This window comes from Thunnus maccoyii, chromosome 18, assembly GCF_910596095.1.
Source record: "Thunnus maccoyii chromosome 18, fThuMac1.1, whole genome shotgun sequence".
Taxonomy (NCBI): Eukaryota; Metazoa; Chordata; class Actinopteri; order Scombriformes; family Scombridae; genus Thunnus; species Thunnus maccoyii.
Genome location: NC_056550.1, coordinates 26,800,392 through 26,819,985, shown reverse-complemented (window position 1 = coordinate 26,819,985; position 19,594 = coordinate 26,800,392). Strand labels below are relative to the sequence as shown.

The 19,594-nt window shown below is 38.5% G+C and overlaps 1 protein-coding gene across 3 annotated transcripts in view; it reads left to right on the top strand.

The window, feature by feature from the left end:
* LOC121884439 (myosin-11-like) overlaps positions 1–19,594 on the top strand; it is a 39,603-nt gene that overhangs the window by 4,117 nt on the left and 15,892 nt on the right. For 2 of the 3 annotated variants that reach the window (XM_042393245.1, XM_042393244.1), the window contains exons 3-24: positions 1,317–1,473; positions 3,836–3,863; positions 5,059–5,158; positions 6,396–6,422; positions 6,776–6,802; positions 6,988–7,080; positions 7,173–7,236; positions 9,139–9,237; positions 10,172–10,315; positions 11,696–11,791; positions 12,165–12,283; positions 12,464–12,616; positions 13,395–13,568; positions 13,843–14,016; positions 15,050–15,164; positions 15,284–15,477; positions 16,554–16,675; positions 17,413–17,482; positions 17,575–17,735; positions 17,824–17,932; positions 18,675–18,806; positions 18,890–19,096. In XM_042393245.1, the coding sequence (XP_042249179.1) occupies positions 1,317–1,473; positions 3,836–3,863; positions 5,059–5,158; positions 6,396–6,422; positions 6,776–6,802; positions 6,988–7,080; positions 7,173–7,236; positions 9,139–9,237; positions 10,172–10,315; positions 11,696–11,791; positions 12,165–12,283; positions 12,464–12,616; positions 13,395–13,568; positions 13,843–14,016; positions 15,050–15,164; positions 15,284–15,477; positions 16,554–16,675; positions 17,413–17,482; positions 17,575–17,735; positions 17,824–17,932; positions 18,675–18,806; positions 18,890–19,096 (2,565 nt within the window). The remainder of the gene's footprint in view (positions 1–1,316; positions 1,474–3,835; positions 3,864–5,058; positions 5,159–6,395; positions 6,423–6,775; positions 6,803–6,987; positions 7,081–7,172; positions 7,237–9,138; positions 9,238–10,171; positions 10,316–11,695; positions 11,792–12,164; positions 12,284–12,463; positions 12,617–13,394; positions 13,569–13,842; positions 14,017–15,049; positions 15,165–15,283; positions 15,478–16,553; positions 16,676–17,412; positions 17,483–17,574; positions 17,736–17,823; positions 17,933–18,674; positions 18,807–18,889; positions 19,097–19,594) is intronic. The other variant, XM_042393243.1, reaches the window with a different exon arrangement.

Here is a 19,594-nt window from a genome sequence, read left to right as displayed (position 1 = left end):
GAATGATATATAACGTGCAGAAGACCGAAAATAACAGAATAGTTCAATGTAGATTTCACAGATACAGATTAATATATTAAACAATGTTCAATCTATGGATGAATAAGATTTTATCTTACATCAGGATAAAAACACTCAAGATCATTTTATTGTGGTGAATTCCCATTATTGGTATAATCATGAATCTCCTCATATGAGAGACTTGATGAAGCTCGTTAACGTACTGACTGATGTTGAATTGACGTTAACCTTCATCTCTCCAGTCCTTCGTCATCATGGCTGTAAGAACGTGAATGTTTGTACATCAGGTTGGATCCTTTTTATTAATGTTGGTGAGAGTCTGAATGTGTCCTTGTTTGTTTTTCTCTAAAAAGGATGTTCATAAGAATATTCTGATGATTATCAGGATAATATCGTTAATCATAATTATTGTAGCCAGAACAATCTAATCTATAATATGTAGCTGAATGCTTCTAAACACATGAACGACACAAAATCAGCAGTTTCCATGTGAATACTTTGTTTTTTTTGTTGCTCTGATGTTGAACTTGATGAAGGTTATTAATTATTAACATTATTTACATTCTTCACCAACGATCAATAAACCAGATGATCTTTGGCTTTGTTGGTCTGGAAGCTGATTTACCAACATGAATTCAAACTTTATACCCAAATATTAAACAGTCAATAACTTTATTGACCCCAAAGGTCAATTTGTTTGCAGCAGTACAAACGCAGAACAACACACAAAACAAAGACAACACCAAACACAGAATGTATAAAAAAGATTTAAAATCATATATACAAGTCAAAACAGTTAAAAATGTAAAATACAAGAAATGCGTGCATGTTTTAAATGTCCACATTCTGTCAACTTCTGTTCATATTATTATAAACACATAATAAAACACATCATGATGAGTTATCATGAGTATTATAACAGCAACATGAGCAGCTGATCCTGCTGTTATGGCGTTCTGTCATGTTGTTTGTTGTTTTTTTTCAAACTGCTTAGCAACGATTAGTGCAACTATTCTGATAATCGAATAATCATCTAAGTAAGTTTTCAAGCAGAAATGAAACATTTGTTGCTATTCCTGGTTTTACATGACTGTAAATTTAATATTTTGGGGGTCAAAAAAAAGGACAAATAAGACATCACCTTTGACAGAGTTAAGTTTTATTGACTAAACAATTCATCAATAATAAAAAATAATCATAAGTTGCAGCCCTAATGAAGGCGTCAGGTGGTCACAAGCAGCAAAACTCAACACACGAGCTGACGATGTAAAATAATGCAGGATTCTTCTTCCCAGACGTACTCCGGTCTGTTCTGCGTGGTGGTGAATCCCTACAAGATGCTGCCGATCTACTCTGAGAAGATCATTGAGATGTATAAAGGCAAGAAGCGTCACGAGGTGCCGCCACACATCTACTCCATCACAGACAACGCCTACAGGAACATGATGCAAGGTGACTGTACTGACCGATCAATATATTGTTGAGTTTCTTCACAGCTGATTTCATTATAGAATTAACAGCTTTTTTTTAATGGAAAGTGGTTTAAATGTGAGATTGAGGATTAAAGGGTCAGTTCACCCAGTTTCTGACTTTTACTACAGCAGCTACTTTTGGTTTTATCTGCTCTCTGATTTGACATTTCTGCCTTCACACCGATACAGTAGAGCTGAATGGAATTTAATTAACAGTGTTCACAGATCAGCCTGACTGATACAGGATTTAAAAGGTTCCCTTAAAGTTGTTTTCTTTGCAACTGGTGGACAAACATGATGCATCGATGGCCGAAGAGCAAAAACTCCCATCTGCAAAATGCACTTTTTTGAGAAAACTTGTTGTTTTCTTGCAGAATGCTATTTGTTAAGGATACCCAAACAAATAGTATTCTGCAAGAAAACCACAAGTTTTTTTTGTTTTCTCAAAAAAGTGCATTTTTCAGATGGGAGGTTTTGCGCTTTGGCCATCGATATACAACATGTACACTGATATATCTGCAATTATCTGGGCTCTAGTTCACAGCACGGAACCAGGGTTATGTTAGTGTAACTTTACTAATGAAGACTAGAAGCTGCTGACAGGGAAAAGCAGGCAGGTGAGAGGATGATGTAGTTTTTCTATGTAGAAGTTGACTGAGAGTTAAATGTAAGAAAAAATCCCAGTTCACACAAGCTGCAAACCACCAACCAAATCTCAGCACTGACTGGAGGTAAATGATAAAATATATTTTTATGTTATTTGGGTGAATCGAACACTTGATGTTGATTCGATTTCACACAAGTAAGCATTAAAACTCTCTGCAGAGTGAGCTCTGTGTTCCTGATGTATTTCTGATTATCTGAATAGAGTGAGACACACAGAGAAGCATAAGTTGAATCAGGGTTTCTGTCACATGCAGATACAATGAAGACAACAAACCAACTTGAGCTGGGATCTTTTATACCTCATACATATGTTTTCCATTATCAGTGGAGTTATGATACGGAGATGTCAACATGTCAGACATCTTGGCGTCGTTCCTATCAAGCTACTGAATTTACAGCTGAGGGCCCCTCGCTAGATGATGCTCCAGTTTGTCTTATTGATACATGAACACGGTGCTTCAACTGAAGGTTTCTTACATTCCTTTAGATGCAACACAAAGACAATACCTCATATCACCTGACTGACTCGGCCCTTATTATTATTATTATTTTTTTAATTACATGTTTTCTCTTTAACTCCATATTCATCATATATGTTATATGTTGTTGTGAGTTTATCATCACTTGTCTTGTCTCGTCAGTTGTCTTTAATCGTTTTGAAGTTGAGGACAATTTTCCACCATTTTCGACAATAAAGTTCCAAAAACACTAACAGTCACTGGGTTTGGAGCTCAGTGGCAGCTGATTGGTTACAGCGTATAACTGCAACGTCCCTGATTGGACGTCACCTTTAAACCTTTGTTTCCTGTCTGTTTCTCCACTATCAGCTGTCGGATGACTGCACAAATGCCCCAAAAAATCACAGACTGACCCAGCGTGGGTCAATATAGCGATATATTTTATATATTTATGTTCTATTTTACATTATTTACTGATTACTTGACTTGTGATACTTGTATTTTCTCTTAACTTGTATATTTTGATGTTGTTTTATGCATCTTCTTTTTCTGATTTTTCTGATTCTGATGCAACACTGGGTTGAAATAAATCCAGTAACCCAACAGTGATATTAAAAGTAAGTAGAGTACTTGTTGGTTTGTAACAGACTGCTGCTGCTGCTGCTTCATCTATCTACTATTTTAAGGACAAACAGTCACATTATAGCACAATATGCCTCCAAAATCCCAGTTTGTTGTATGTAACGGTGGTATTTTGTATGTTGCAGTCTCTCACAGCACTTTATGAAACAGCAAACACACAGTTACAAACTAAAAGTCGAGCGGTGGCAGTGAGGAGCCCCGACTGAAGCCTCGGAGCGTGCTGTCTCGTCTCCGGATGGTCCACCGGTGACCTCAGACCAACTCCGTACTTTCCATTCAGCTCCAGGATGGCCATACATGGAGCAGTGAGACAAGATTACAGCGACGGAGCCCCCGCATCCACCTGCTATTTTTAGCTTGATATGAGTGATGGAGACTAATCTCCCGCTGAGAACCAGATCTCAGAGCCGGTTTTTGCTATCGTGTCCGCGTGAAGTGGCACCGCCTCAGAGTTCATGTTTGGTCTGTTCGGCTTGGCTTCAACTAAGGAGTTCGGCTCAGTCAACATTTCACATTATTTCCCCCTTTTAACATCCCTCCCTCCCTCTCTCTCTCTCTCTCTCTCTCTCTCCACAGACCGTGAGGATCAGTCTATTCTCTGCACGTGAGTCAAAACATACAATATTTAACCTTTTTTTTTTTCCATCACACTGAACCACACATGTGATCACACTCACACAAACTTGTCTCCATCATTTGAAGGGACATTGCATTGACTTACATTCATTCCCTGAAGACCTAGTTCATACTGGATATTAAAAGATCCTTCAAATGTGTTTTCAGTTTAAGTGATGGAGGCCAAAATCCACAGTGTGTCCACACAGACATTTAAAAGTCTCTGTGAAGCTTATATGAGGCTTCAGCAGTCTGAGTTAGTCATATCAAGTGGATATCTTACAGTCTTTTTAGCATCGTTTCCCTGTTGAGCTGCAGGTGGAAGTATAGTAACAAAAAGACTGTAACGTTGAAAGATATCTACTTGATTTGACTCATTTGGACGCTGAAGCTTCATATTAGCTTCAGATAAACTTTTAGTTCCATTTGTCCTCCATCACTTCCATTATAAGTGCATTATGAAGGGATCTTCTAATGGTCAGTAAGAGGAATGATTACAGCAAGAAAAACAGGTTTAATGTTCATTTGGGAAAATTGTGAACTTGTCTTTTAACCATAACCTGAACCGTTGTCTCCAAAAGGGGAGGCGAATCCCCACAATGTGACGATGTAAATGGATTTATGTATCAATTAATCTGCTAATTATAAGTGATTAGTTGTTTGGTTTATAAAATGGCAGAAAATAGTGTACAGTCCCCATGAACAGTTTCCTAAAGCTCAAACTGACTAAGAAAGTGTTTAATCAGGCGTCCAAAACCATCAAATATTCACATTTGAGTGGTTGCTTATAAAATAAATTCAGTTCAGCTCAGAAATTCTTTTTGTAGCATAAAAACACAAAAACATGAAACATAAACACAATAAAAACACACCAAGACACTAAAAGTGTTATCCTATACATGCAATTCAACATGAAGGATGTTTGTTAAAAACAAGACAAACAGAAAAATAAAGATTTAGTTTTCTGTGTGATTCAACAATTAATCAAATATCAAAATTGTTGCTTATTATTCTGTCAATTGACTCACTGATTATTAAACTAATTGTTTCAGCCCTAATTGACTATACATACCAGCTACAGTTAAGAATAAAAACATACTTTCCTTCATACAGTCCTGATGAGTTAAAACTGATTGTGTCTCTTCTCTGTTCCTCGTCTCGTCTCTTCCCATCACGTCTCCCAGAGGTGAGTCTGGAGCCGGGAAGACAGAAAACACCAAGAAGGTGATTCAGTACCTGGCCGTCATCGCCTCCTCACACAAGGGCAAGAAGGACGTCAACCCTGTGAGTAGAAACACCTTCAGAAACTTTACCAACGTGCTTTAAGAGATGCTTAGAAAGTCTTCACAGCAGCTAAATAATGAGATAAAAACATAAACAATGTCTGCTCCTCTCAGTTAACTCTTTTGAGATCTTATCTAGGGCTGCGATCGATCATATTCATGATTGATTAATCGGTCTATTGTTTTCTTAACTAATCAATTAGTTGTTTGGTCTGTAAAATGTCAGAAAATGATGAAAAATGTCAATTAATGTTTCCAAGTAGCAACTTAAAACGTCTTCTCTCACAGAGGACTAAAGAAACCAGAAAATATTCACATTTAAGAAGCTGGAATCAGAGAATTTGAGCAATTTTTCTTAAAAATGACTCGAAATGATGAATCGATTAACAAAATAGTTGTTGATCTGTTGATCCAGTGCTCTCCTTTAATTTCACAAATATAAATATTAGATTATAGGTCATTATTTTGCCTTAAATGTGAATCAGAATTACAGCTAACCTGAACCTTTTTCCATACAGCCGTCAGGTCAGGACCCCTTCTTCACTGAAAGGGTTACAAACAGTATAAATTTCAGTGTATTACACACATGAATTGTGGTTTCATTAAAGACTAAAAGCTCACCTAAAGTCCACATGAAATCTGAAATATATATCGATGGCCGAATAGCAAAACCTCCCATCTGCAAAATGCACTTTTTTGAGAAAACTTGTTTAAAAAAATATTTTTTTTAATATATTATATATATACTATATTACTTTATTATGCGGTATTGTTTACGGTATGTTTGTATGATTATTATGGTATTGTTAACACATAATATAGTAATATAGTCCAAAAACAGTGTATTATGTATTGGGTATCCTTAACAAATAGCATTCTGCAAGTAAACAACAAGTTTTTTTTAGTTTTCTCAAAAAAGTGCATTTTTCAGATGGGAGGTTTTGCTCTTCGGTCATCGATGTGTAGAATTAAATGAAAAAACAAACAAGAAGAAAACAAATATGTGCATTTTTAGCAAATATATAATGTGTGTTTCAAGGTCAGTTTCAATGCACTTTACATCACTTTTGGCTCTATAATGAATTTAGTCCATTTATTAATATTTTACACATTTTATGATGAAGCTGTTCCACAATTCAGTAAACTTAAGATATGACTTACCAAAGCTGTGATATGAAACAAAACTGCAATTTAATCTGAAGGCAGTTATATTTGACATGTTTTAATGTACATGACAGGATTCAGTTGCTGCCGCTGCGACCAAGGTGAGGAAACAGATTATTGTTGTTTGTGTTTCTGCTGCTGCTGCTGGAGCTTCATTTTCACTCATCAAACTGTATGAAGAATTAAAAAAAACATCAGTAGACTTCAGTGAGACTGGTTCATTAGTGGTCACGTCTTTCCCAAAAATCCTCCATATCAGCCGCTCTTTGCTCAGCTTCATATGATCCGGGGATGAACTGTCTGTGGTGTGTTTGTTTTATGGTGTTTAATTGACGCTTGACTCTGCTGCTCTGCTGCGTTTCAAGCTGTCGTGTGGGTGTCCAGTTTTGAGTAAATGTTATATTTGATTTTCACTGGTTTTCTAACCAGTTTGTGTTTCTTTCTGCCAAAGCAGCAGCAGCAGGCAGGATCTCTGGCTTATGTGAGTATAAAACCTCATACAGACATGTTTGTGCACATTAAAATTATTTACATTACATTACAAACATTAATCCATGATATCATTATAAAATTAGCAAAGCCAGTACATACATAAATGAATAAAAGGTGATAACAGGAAGACGTTATGGTAGTTGTTTAGATGTGTGACCTTGTTTCGGGCTGCAGGGGGAGCTGGAGAAGCAGCTGCTGCAGGCCAATCCCATCCTGGAGGCCTTCGGTAACGCCAAAACCATCAAGAACGACAACTCCTCGCGATTTGTGAGTTTTTAATCCACCGCAACCATTTGGTCTTTTAATTATCTCAGTAACCGATCGAGTCCTGAAGCCGCTGTCGTCATCTCTGTCCACAGGGAAAGTTCATCAAGCTCAACTTTGATGTGACCGGCTATATTGTCGGGGCCACCATCGACACCTGTATCCTTTTTTAAGAAAGAATTAAAGTTTTCATGTTGACGCATGGGATTTTCTGTATCTTTCCTGCCTGATAGACCTCAGCTGTTGTTGTCCAAAAACTGTTCCTTCATCACGAGGAATTTGGTCACATTAATTGGTTTAGAAACGGCTCCAAAGACTAACAACAGCGATCATGGAAGTAACCACCGTGATGTCACCCATTGGTTTGTGGACTCCGGTTTTGAAGCCTTGAGTTTACATTTTGACCGTCGCCATCTTGGATTTTTGGAACCAGTAGTGACCATACTTGGATGAGAAGGGGGAGCTGACCCTAACACTAGCTGCTAGCTGCTAGCTTGGTTAGCACGGTGCGTTTACAGTCTGTGGTTAACTGTGATAATGCTAATGCTAATTTTCGCTAGTGAAAAACAGGCTTAAAGCAATTAAAACAAAATGTACTTACCAGAAAAAAAACCCTGGACGGTTTTAGACTCCTTAGAGGGTCTTTTAGTGCAACCAAACACTGAAGACTTTTTTAGGCGACAAAAATGTTACAATTAACTTTCATGACCTGAAAACACACCGAAATTGCAACAGCAATGCTATACTCTGTGAATCTGGTGTTACGCGATGGTTACATAACCTAACCGATGTTGTCACCGTGGTAACGACTTGCCTCCGATGGCACCCACCTGTCACTCAGCAGCCACGCCCTTAATTATGTGTAACTTTAAGCCTCAATAAAATTTACACGGGTAATTTATATAAAAATTCACCCTATGTACAGTTGTCATGAACGAGGGAATTAGCTACAGAAACCAAAACAGTTTTTTGTACCAGGCTGTAAAAGTGTTTATTTCTGCTGTAAAGTTGGGTATTTTAACATGGAGGTCTATGGGGACTGACTTGCTTTTAGAGCCTCGAGTGGTCAATGTTGGCTTCATTTTTCAGCCCCAGAGGTTGCAGTTTGGGCTCAATACGTGAGAGATATTGACAACAGGAAAAATACAGAAAATTACCAGCCTTATCCTTTAAAACTACTAGTAAACATGAATTAGACAACCAATTATCATTTTAAAAATATAGAATTTATTTATCCTTTATTCAACCAACAATAATTACACAACAAATAATGATAAATAAATATAATAATAATAACAATAAGTAAAAAAATACATTATGGACAACGTAATACAAAAAATCTTGGAATTAAAAGATCAGAATTTAGCAAAAATGAAATGATAGAATTGTGACTAAAAGTGATAATAAGAATCATATGTGAGAAACAAGCTGAGTTGTCTAAAACAACCAATCTAATACTATCAGACAATGACTTAATGACACACTAACACACAACACAAAACATCAGCAGCCAGTTTGCAGGCGGAGGGAGCAGCGTACATTAAAAAAACTCTTTTACTCAGTTACAGTGCAGACTTTGGAAACAGTGAATGAAAATGAGCCCTGGGAATGAAGGACAAAGCTGTTCACACATTTTTAGTGAATCAATTTAAATAGATAAGGTGGTTGTAACCTGAGAATTGAAAAAAAAAGTATTATATAAATTAATGGAAATATAATGGACTGCATTTATATCGTTCTATTATCCAAAGCGCTTTAATATTTGCCTATTTGCTACTGTGCAAGGTGAGCAAATGGGATTTAGTATCTTGGTCAAGGACACCAGACTGAATCATCAACTCTGTGATTAATGGACGACCCACTCGCCCATGTGAATTAAAGGAGTATTCCACCAATTTAGCATCGCACTACTATAACTTTTTTGGATGCAGGATGGACAGTTTTTTTAAAAATTGGATCAAAATTGATGGAGCAGAACCAGAGATATTTATATATTTCTTTGGTGTCAAAAAAGATGTGACAGACATGGTTATTTGCTTAACCCTCTCCTGACCGGATCAGACCTGCTGGAGAAGTCTCGCTGTATTCGTCAGGCCAACACTGAGCGAGCTTTTCACATCTTCTATTACATGGTGGCAGGAGCCAAAGACAAGATGAGGGGTGAGCAGAGACAATACGAGCAAAAAAACAAACATAAACTCTTCTCTTACGTTTAGATTTTTTATATCCTTGAAGGAACAATATGAGATTTCCTGGGAAATCCTCTTGTTTGCCGTCTTACTTAGAGTCAGGTGAGAAGGTGGATATCCATGAGGTGGTTAGCCTAGCTTAGCACAAAAACTGGAAGCAGGGGGAAACTGCTGTGCTAGCTCCATGAAAAGTGAAAAAAGACAAACATTTTACATTTCTAAATCTTCTAAATAAAGAAAAAATACATGGTGTGAACTTTAGAGTTCTTGGAAGGTTTTTTTGATGGCAGTTTCCATCTACTTCCAGTCTTCATGCTAAGCTAGGCTAAATACATCATTGACCTTTGTACTGGACACACAGAGAAGAAACTGATAGACAGCACTGTGCAAAAGTTTTAGGCACTAAAAGTAAAGTGAGAATGCTTTTTTAACTTGATACAAAGTTGAGTAAACAGCAGAAAGAGGTACTCGGCAGCTCGGTTGTTCCTGCGTCTTGGAGAAGTTGCCACAGTTCTTCTTCTTCTGTGGATTTCAGCGTCTCAGCTGCTTCTGTCTCTTCACGTTAATCCCAGACTGACTCCATGATGTTGAGATCAGGACTCTGTGGGGGCCAAACCATCTGTTGTCTTGTTCCTCTTGTTGTTGAAGATAGTTCTTTATGACTCTGGCTGGATGTTTGGGCTCATTGTAATGCTGCAGATTACATTTGGGACCATCAGACGCCTCCCTGATGGTGTTACGTTATGGATATAAATCTAAACATCTACACGATATAAACTAAACTGCCTAAAACTTTTGCACAGTGCTGTAAATGTTCTCTGCTCTGGGTTTGACAGCTAACAAATTGTCCATGTTTCATTAAATATCACCAAAACTTTCACGTTTGCATGTGTGTGTGTTTTTAGAGGAGCTGCTGCTGGAGGACTTCAGCAGCTATCGTTTCCTGATAGCGGGACACGTGGAGATCCCGGGTCAGGAGGATGACGAGATGTTTGATGAGACTCTGGAGGCCATGAAGATCATGGGCTTCACCGATGATGAGAGATTAGGTATCACACTGCTCAGAGTGTTTCATATTTGTCTGTCGACCAAACCATATTCTAACCTTCTTTACAGTTGTTCATGTTGTCCAAATCCTGTCAAGAACTTGCTGTCTAGACAGATGAAGAATTTCTTTGTCCTCTGACACATAGACAACCATTTAAAAGGAAACCTGTAATGCAGAGCTATGCAGCCCAGCACATCCTACTAAAATTGAACTGGTTATATACAAACTTTAACTTTAATGTAGTTGAGATGTTGCTGATCACTAAGTTAATGTGTAAAGTCCTTCTTAAGTTCCTTTAAATGTGTAAATCATGCTAGGCGATATCTGTGTCTTTGTAGCATCACATGCTTTAACATAACTTCCAGAAATGACAGTTTTAGATGCCAAAAATAAAAATAAATCTGCCAAACCTTTGTAGAATGTATGTCTGACTTTGTTTTATTTCTATCTGTGTTCATAGGGAAATATCTCATTATGCTAAGCTAACTAACATTATTTGCTCATTTAGATTGTTTGTATAAAGTTTTGTAATTTGAGGTATATTGTGTTTTTTATGTGTAATATAATAAGTCAGGTCAGATATGTCGACCATATTCTATAACTTATCACCTCTATTACTCTTCAATCTAAACGGCTCAAATATTAGCATGCTAACATTAGCTTTGTCAGTTGGTTCAATCCGTTAGCTTCAGTTGGTAGCCTCGGTGTAAACATTTAGTAGCAACTCATCTCTATGTAACCTCTAGTTAGTTGTTGTATAAATGGTTTTCAAAACTTGCCTGAGAATCATCACATTTTTTAAGTTTTCATCAATCCACATAGTTGTCTGTACATCCGCGGCTACAATATAAACAGGAACCGCTAATAGCTAAATTCAACTTACTTGTAATGGCGCCAATTTACCAAAATGTAGACAAATATCGACTAAAAACGTGTCTGAAAAGAGAACAGCAGTACCTACCTGTAGGTGACATTACAGCAGCTCATTTGATGAACTTTACGAGGTCTCGCTCTGCTGATGGTTTTATTTTTTTCTGTCGTATTGGTTCCCAAATAGGCCTATATGTTGTTGTTTGCATGTTTTCTTCTATCAGATTAATAAAAAGATTTTTATCATTGAAGTACAAGCAGCTCTACCTGCTGAAAAACAAAATAAAACAGAGATCCACTTTAAAATACGTCGCTCTGGACAGGATTTAATTTAATTGTAGCTAGCTAATTGCAGTAGACTGGATTAAAATCACCTCCCCAAGAGACATAAATACAGTCCAAATGGGACTTAAGTTAAGGTAAAATCTCTTTCAGGACATCTGTAAACATGCTGGAGATTTACTCACCATCTTGTTGTCTTTCTCTCTTGCTTTCCTCTTCCTCGCTGCAGGCATGATGAAGGTGGTGTCCACTGTCCTCCAGCTGGGCAACATCAAGTTTGAGAAGGAGAGGAACAGCGAGCAGGCGACCATGCCTGACAACACCGGTAACCGTTTAAAATATTACACTAGTATGGTAAATTAACCAGTAGTGGGGAGTAACTAAGTACATTTACTCAAGTACTTTGAGGTAGTTTATGCTACTTTATACTTCTACACCACTACAATTTAGAGGGAAATATTGTACTTTTTACTCCATTACATTTATTTCACAGCCTTAGTGACTAGTAACTTTATTACGTTTCAATATTATTTTACTTAAGTAGGATTTTAAAAGCAGGATTTTTTACTTGTAATGGAGTATTTCTACATCGTGGTATTGTTACTTTTACTTAAGTAAAGGATCTGAGTACTTCTTTCACCACAGAAATTAATCTCTAAACTTCTTTGACCTCTTCTCGTCTTACCCATCGACCCCAGCCGCCCAGAAGGTGTGTCACCTGCAGGGTATCAATGTGACCGACTACACCCGGGCCATCCTCACCCCCCGGATCAAAGTGGGCCGGGAGGTGGTGCAGAAGGCGCAGACCAAGCAGCAGGTAAAACAAACCTCACTATCTAAACCAGTTATTTACTTTCTCTAAACCTGTTTCAGTATGATGTAGAGACCTTCTGTTGCAGCACAGACCTTTGAAACCATCCAAAAACAAAATGAGAAAGAAGCTTTTCTCCTTTCTCTCTCTCCATCTCTCCCCTTCCTCCGTCCTCCTCCTCTTCAGGCTGACTTTGCGATCGAGGCTCTGGCTAAGGCCATGTACGAGCGTCTGTTTCGCTGGATCCTGGCCAGAGTCAACAAGACGCTGGACAAGAGCAAGAGGCAGTCGTCCTCCTTTCTGGGCATCCTGGACATCGCTGGCTTTGAGATTTTTGAGGTGACGGATCTCTGAAAACACTCATTTAAATACTGTTTTGTTGTATGTTGTTATCTTATGTATTAAGCTCCTTTTGATCTTTACAGTAAATCTCTGAAACATACAGTAACAGGCAGTAAGTAGAGCAGCTGTGGTTGCTAAATCATGACTAAATTAACTTTCTTGGGAAAACAAAAATAACGTGCTCATGTTTATTTTCTAAGATCTATTAATTATCTTAATTATCTTCAGGATCCTCATGTTTATTCATGTTTATGTTTATTTAATCAAACTAACAGCAACAAACTATGTTTCTCTCAGGATCACATGTGTGTGTGTGTGTGTGTTCATAATAGTGGTTATTACCTGCTGATGATTGGATTTTTAAGCCTCTTTCCACTTTTATTCGAATACAAATACAAATAATTTTGCTGCCTCAACAAATACAGATACAAATACAAATACTGGGCTCTCCGCACATCCCTAATATATATGTATATATTCATGTGCAGGCGTGTTGTCATTTATGCCTAATGAAGGTTACTTAACCAAAATGTCGCTATTTAGTAATTTAACCATAATATCTGACAGGGTGCGGGAGTAAATTTTCTGCTCTGAACTATATTATGAGATAATGAGATAATTAAGTCAAGCTGTAAAGATTCATCAGCCTCCACAGCTGAGGATCCTGTATGACTCTCTACACATAACCAGACCCAGTTATGACCAGTATAAGCATTCAAACGGTGTTTCGAAGCACGTTTTAAATAACACGCGATCATCGTTTCTCCTTCCTCAGGACAACTCGTTCGAGCAGCTCTGCATCAACTACACCAACGAGCGTCTGCAGCAGCTCTTCAACCACACCATGTTCATCCTGGAGCAGGAGGAGTACAAGAGGGAGGGCATCGAGTGGAACTTCATCGACTTCGGCCTGGATCTGCAGCCCTGCATCGAGCTCATCGAGAGGCCGGTCAGTGTTTCACTTGTACCAGCCTGTTTCAGACAGAGGCTGCATAAAGGAGCAGTATGACATAAATAAGGAGTTTTAACTGGAAATAATGCAAAGATATTCCAGTAGAATATAAATCTAGACCTGGAAATGTGCAGAATATGTCCCCTTTAGATATAAAATATGAAAAAGCGTTGTTCTGGACCTGCATCTCAGCTAGTTCCTGTCCCAACATCCAAACAAATGCACTGATATGACCTCAGATCAAACCTTTCTGTCCTTTGGTGTCCTGCAGAACAACCCTCCAGGCATCCTGGCCCTGCTGGACGAGGAGTGCTGGTTCCCCAAAGCCACCGATTTGACCTTTGTGGACAAGCTGCTGAACACCCACACGGGTCACGTTAAATTCTCTAAACCCAAACAGCTCAAAGACAAGCTGATGTTCAGTGTTCTGCACTACGCCGGCAAGGTGAGAATCACCGAGGGCTTCAGGAGGGAACAATAATCAGTCTAACTGTATATTTGTGTAAACAACACAAACAATTTGATTATTGTTTAAAGGGTATGGATGGTGAACACACACGCTGTCCTGTTGCCAGAAACACTCTCTAGAGAATCAAATGTGGATTCATCCGCCGCTGAAAATAGTCCCCAACAAACGCTCTATTTCCTCCTGTTTGTTTGCTAAAAACTACAATGTGCGGCTGTTTTAGGAAATTACTGAGCATTTTTAAAAATGAAACTACATATTTGTGAGTTTTATCTAAAGATTTACGTCCTCAGAAGGAACAAACGGTCAAGTCAGAAAGTACTGAGAGAGACTCTGATATTGTTTCGTTTATTGGTTTTGGTGTTTTAATGGGATTTGTTGACCATTAATATGTTTACTTTTTATATCGATGGCCGAAGAGCAAAACCTCCCATCTGCAAAATGCACTTTTTTGAGAAAACTTGTTGTTTTCTTGCAGAATGCTATTTGTCAAAGATACCAAATACATAATACACTGTTTTTGGACTATATTACTTTATTATGTGGTATTGTTTACGGTATGTTTGTATGGTTATTGCGGTATTGTTAACACATAATATAGTAATATAGTCCAAAAACAGTGTATTATGTATTTGGTGTCCTTAACAAATAGTATTCTGCAAGAAAACAACAAGTTTTTTTTTAGTTTTCTCAAAAAAGTGCATTTTTCAGATGGGAGGTTTTGCTCTTCCGCCATCGATATGTAGTTAAAAGAGCCAAACAACATAAATAGATAAAAAACAACACAACACTATCACACTAAGCCAAACAATGCATCATATACTACTGACATACTGAGCAAAACAAAATAAAAATCTATATTATTACAATCTTATTTTGACCAAAACGATGATTTTCTAGTCCAATAACTTCAAGTCCAAGCATTTGATTTTTAAAAACAATGTTATTATCATGGTAACTTTACACCAAATTTAAGTCCTCTGTTTACTAAAATGTGTTTCAACGTTTCCAGGTCGACTATAACGCAGCCGACTGGTTGACAAAGAACATGGACCCTCTGAATGACAACGTGACGGCTCTGCTCAACAACTCATCCAGCAACTTCATCCAGGATCTGTGGAAAGACGGTCAGTCCTCCATGAGAGGGAAACATGTCCTCGTTTACCTCGTTTCAGCTGGAAGTTTCACCGTAAATCTTTTAAGTGGTCATGGTAATAAAACGCAGTGTGTATCTTTCCCGTGTCAGTGGATCGAGTGGTGGGTCTGGACACCATGACCAAGATGTCAGAGAGTTCAGTGCACACCTCCACCAAATCCAAGAAGGGCATGTTCCGCACGGTGGGCCAGCTGTACAAGGAGTCTCTGGGCAAGCTGATGACCACGCTGCACAACACGCAGCCAAACTTTGTCCGCTGCATCATCCCCAACCACGAGAAGAGGGTAGGTCATCTGTGGAGCTTTGAAATGAATCAGACGTGATGTGTTGTGTATTTTTTTGTGCATGAATTATGATAACCTCAGTCAGGACTTTTATTCCTCTTTAGGCATGAAAAAAAAAATTGATTTTTTTTAAACCTGCATTTTTCAAGGAGTTTTTCACATGTCCACTCGGGTGGACAGCATGCATTTGAGTTTTCAACTGAAGGATTATTATACATTATTTGAAAACTATAAAATAATATATATTTTCAAAGTTGTTAAACTATTGTTTTAACATATTTTAACATATTCTAATACAGTTCAATGCAATGCAAAAACACTGAACCTTGTTCCTGACTCCTCAGCCTCTCCCCTTTGTCTTACTGCATTTATTAGCACAGGAGCTACAGATGACTTGAAATGCAGAAGATCCTTCTTTTCTAATCCAGACATTCTTTTGAGGTGCCAGACATTCCCTCAGTATCCTCAGCTCCCTCAGCATCCTTATCCCCCTCAAAACTGCAAGTTACATTCTAATAACATAAATCAATTGATTTACAGCCAAAAAAGTTACTGCAGATGAAGTATTTTCAAGAACAACAAAGTCGCAGTAATAGTATAATTGTAGTTGATGATGTCCAACTTAGTGGACAGATGATTAATCGTCATTTTCTCCTGACATACAATCAATACTTGGAAATTTTAACATTTGTATTACTCCTTAGTTGTTACTTGATGTTACAAAATTTTATTTAACTGCAAGGGTCTATTACTATAGAAGGATTGGCAAGATGTTCCTGAGCTGCTGAGCATTTCCGGCCAGCCGGCGGCCATCTTGGTTTTGAGAACTTTGTGTTGCACTTATAAAGGCTGGCCAATGGATGGCAGTGTATGTGATGATGCACTAGAGTCCACTGTGTTGGCTGATATGCAACTATACCATTAAAACCCCATGCATATATAAGAAAACGGCTTTTGAATAGCTGTCCACTGTAGTGACCACCATGCATGAAAGGGTTACGCTACAGTCTGTGGAGAGGAGATTATGACTGACTGACTGTACGTTCAGTGATTGTTGGTTGGCTGCTGTGCTGCAGGCTGGTAAGATGGACTCCAACCTGGTTCTGGAGCAGCTCAGGTGCAACGGAGTGCTGGAGGGCATCCGGATCTGCAGGCAGGGATTCCCCAACCGCATCGTGTTCCAGGAGTTCAGGCAGAGGTGAGTCTGCAGTGCTCAGGATGGGGTTCAATAGCACTTTATCAAATTCACTTATCAATTCTGAATCTTTTTGAATCTGAATCTGCAACCTCACCACTAGATGGCACTAAATCCTACACGCTGGACCTTTAATTCAATTCTAAAGGATCTGGGAAATAGTACTCCTGTGTGATTGCTTTTAAATTTAGTGTTCTTACTTAGATTGTTTTGGAAAATCGCACCTGTTTAATGCATCTTAACCCTCCTGTTGTCCTTGGGTCAGTTTTGACCCGGGAGGACAACAGTGGTTGAAAACTATTCAGCAACAATTCTAAAAATTGATTAATTGTTAAAGTCATTTATCCAGAGTCCATAACCTTGATGAGACTGAACATCTAGATGCTAATCTTAGCATGCTAACAAGCTGATGTTCAACAGTGGTTTCAAATCCTGACTAATAAATTATGAATTATTTTAACTATAGTTGAGATCAGAGGAAAATATGTTGATGGATCATGGCAGACTGGTTTATGTAAAAGTTTAGTCAGGATACTGTTTTAAAACCATTTCAATTTTTTTGATGACAGCACATAATGACACCTGTTGTCTTCAACTGTAACTGATGATGTGTTCACTGGCTTGATAAATAATAGGAATAAAAAGAGTAGTCCCTTGTTTTGGCTTGTTTTAAGGAGTACTGTGTGATCATTTAATATCACAGTAAAGTGTCAAACTGTCTGTTGTTTTCCTGTTTGTAGGTATGAGGTCCTGGCTGCTAACGCCATCCCTAAAGGCTTCATGGACGGGAAGCAGGCGTGTTGTCTGATGGTGAGCTGGATGGAGCTGAACACATGGAAAAAAAATATTTGTGCCCATTGAGTTTGACTCATCGGTTGTTTCCTGCTCTCCTCTCCTTTCAGGTAAAGCACCTGGATCTGGATCCTAACCTGTATCGTATCGGTCAGAGTAAGATGTTCTTCAGGACGGGAGTTCTGGCTCAGCTGGAGGAGGAGCGAGACCTCAAACTGACTGTCATCATCATCTCCTTCCAGGCACAAGCAAGAGGCTTCCTGGCCCGCAAGTAAGAGAAATACTTAGACTGATATTAGTGTCCTGGTGCCTCTAACTGAAGCTTTCGTCTGATTTCTTCTTCGTGTGTTTGTTTTCAGGGCGTTCAGTAAACGTCAGCAGCAGCTGACCGCCATGAAGGTCATCCAGAGGAACTGCGCCTGTTACCTCAAACTCAGAAACTGGCAGTGGTGGAGGCTCTTCACTAAGGTTACACACACACACACACACACACACACACACACACACACACACACACACTGACTGTTTACAATATATTAGTCTAGTAAATATCAGCATAGTATGTTAGATATTACTTAAAAATGAGCACGTTAACATGCTAAGATACAAAATGTTACATACATGTCGGGTTAGCAAAATACTTTCGTCACAGTCACATTTGATTGGATCAATTTGTGTTTACGCCTCTGAGTTCAAGATGACTCATCAAACATTGGAAACTGTTTTACAGGAAGTAAAAAGACATACAAGACAGACATTTTTTTTTAAACATATATTTGGCATTAACAAGAGATAATTGAACAATTAACACAGGAACACAGGATTAAAAATTTCACTTTCACTGTTTCTCATTTCACATTTTAGCGTTAGCTGTGCTTTAGTACTGAATGCTAACAGAACACTAGCATTTTGACAGGCTGATATCACCACAGCTGAGCCTGAATCTGAGTGTGAGATGTCCTAAACTGGCCACCGTACAGAGATAAACTCTTTTGATTCGGGTAAAAACGTGGCCCTTTTCTCTGGTACCATTATCAGGATAAATGTCTACTAGAGAAATGACAAAGTAATCTCTTCATTTATCATCCAGCGTGACTTTTTCTTGTTTGTGGCGTCTCCTGTAAATGACGTGAAATCATGCACTTTATATCTAGAAGGAAAAGAAATCTAAACTAAGTCCTGGATGTGTGTGTGCGTGTCTGTCTTTCAGGTGAAGCCTCTGCTGCAGGTAACCAGACAGGAAGAGGAAATGGGTCAGAAGGAGGAGGAACTAAAGGTGGCGAAAGAGGTGGCGGCCAAGACTGAGGCTGAACTGAAGGACATCACCCAGAAACACACTCAGGTGACACAAATACAGGTTTTTACAATGTTTTCTATTTTTAAAAACTACATTTCTAGACATGATTCAAGTGTCTGTTTGTGTAGCTGATGGAGGAGCGAGCCCAGCTGGAGTCGAAGCTTCAGGCGGAGACTGACCTGTGCGCCGAGGCCGAGGAGATGAGGGTGAGACTGGAGGCCAAGAAGCAGGAGCTGGAGGAGGTGCTGCACGAGATGGAGGCCCGGCTGGAGGAGGAGGAGGAGCGCAGCAACTCACTGCAGCAGGAGAGGAAGGACATGGAGCAGCAGCTACAGGTGGACACAGTATTATTATTATTTTAGTCATAAAAACGCAGCACTACCAGAGTACTTTGTCTTATATTGTCTTATTTTCAGGACTGCAACTAACTAATTATTGATTAATCTATTTGTTTTGTCCAACAAACATTCTGAAATCCAAATATATATTTAATTTAAAATGATAAAAACATGATAAATGCTGCAAATCTTCACATTTGAGAAGCTGCAATCATCAAATGTTTGACATTTTGGATGATGTGCTGTAAAATTATGATTATGATTTCCTGCTGACTTTTCCTCTAGCGCCACCAGCAGGTTGATATTTTTGAGGTGAAATATCTCAACAGTTATTGGATGGATTTCTGTAACATTTTGTACAGACGTTCATGATCCTCAGAGGAATTTTAGAAGAAGAACTTGAATTTCTTCCATACTTTGGTTTATGACCAAATACCTGCAAAACTACTGACACAAAGCTGTACTACGTGCTAATTAGCAAATGTTAGCATGCTA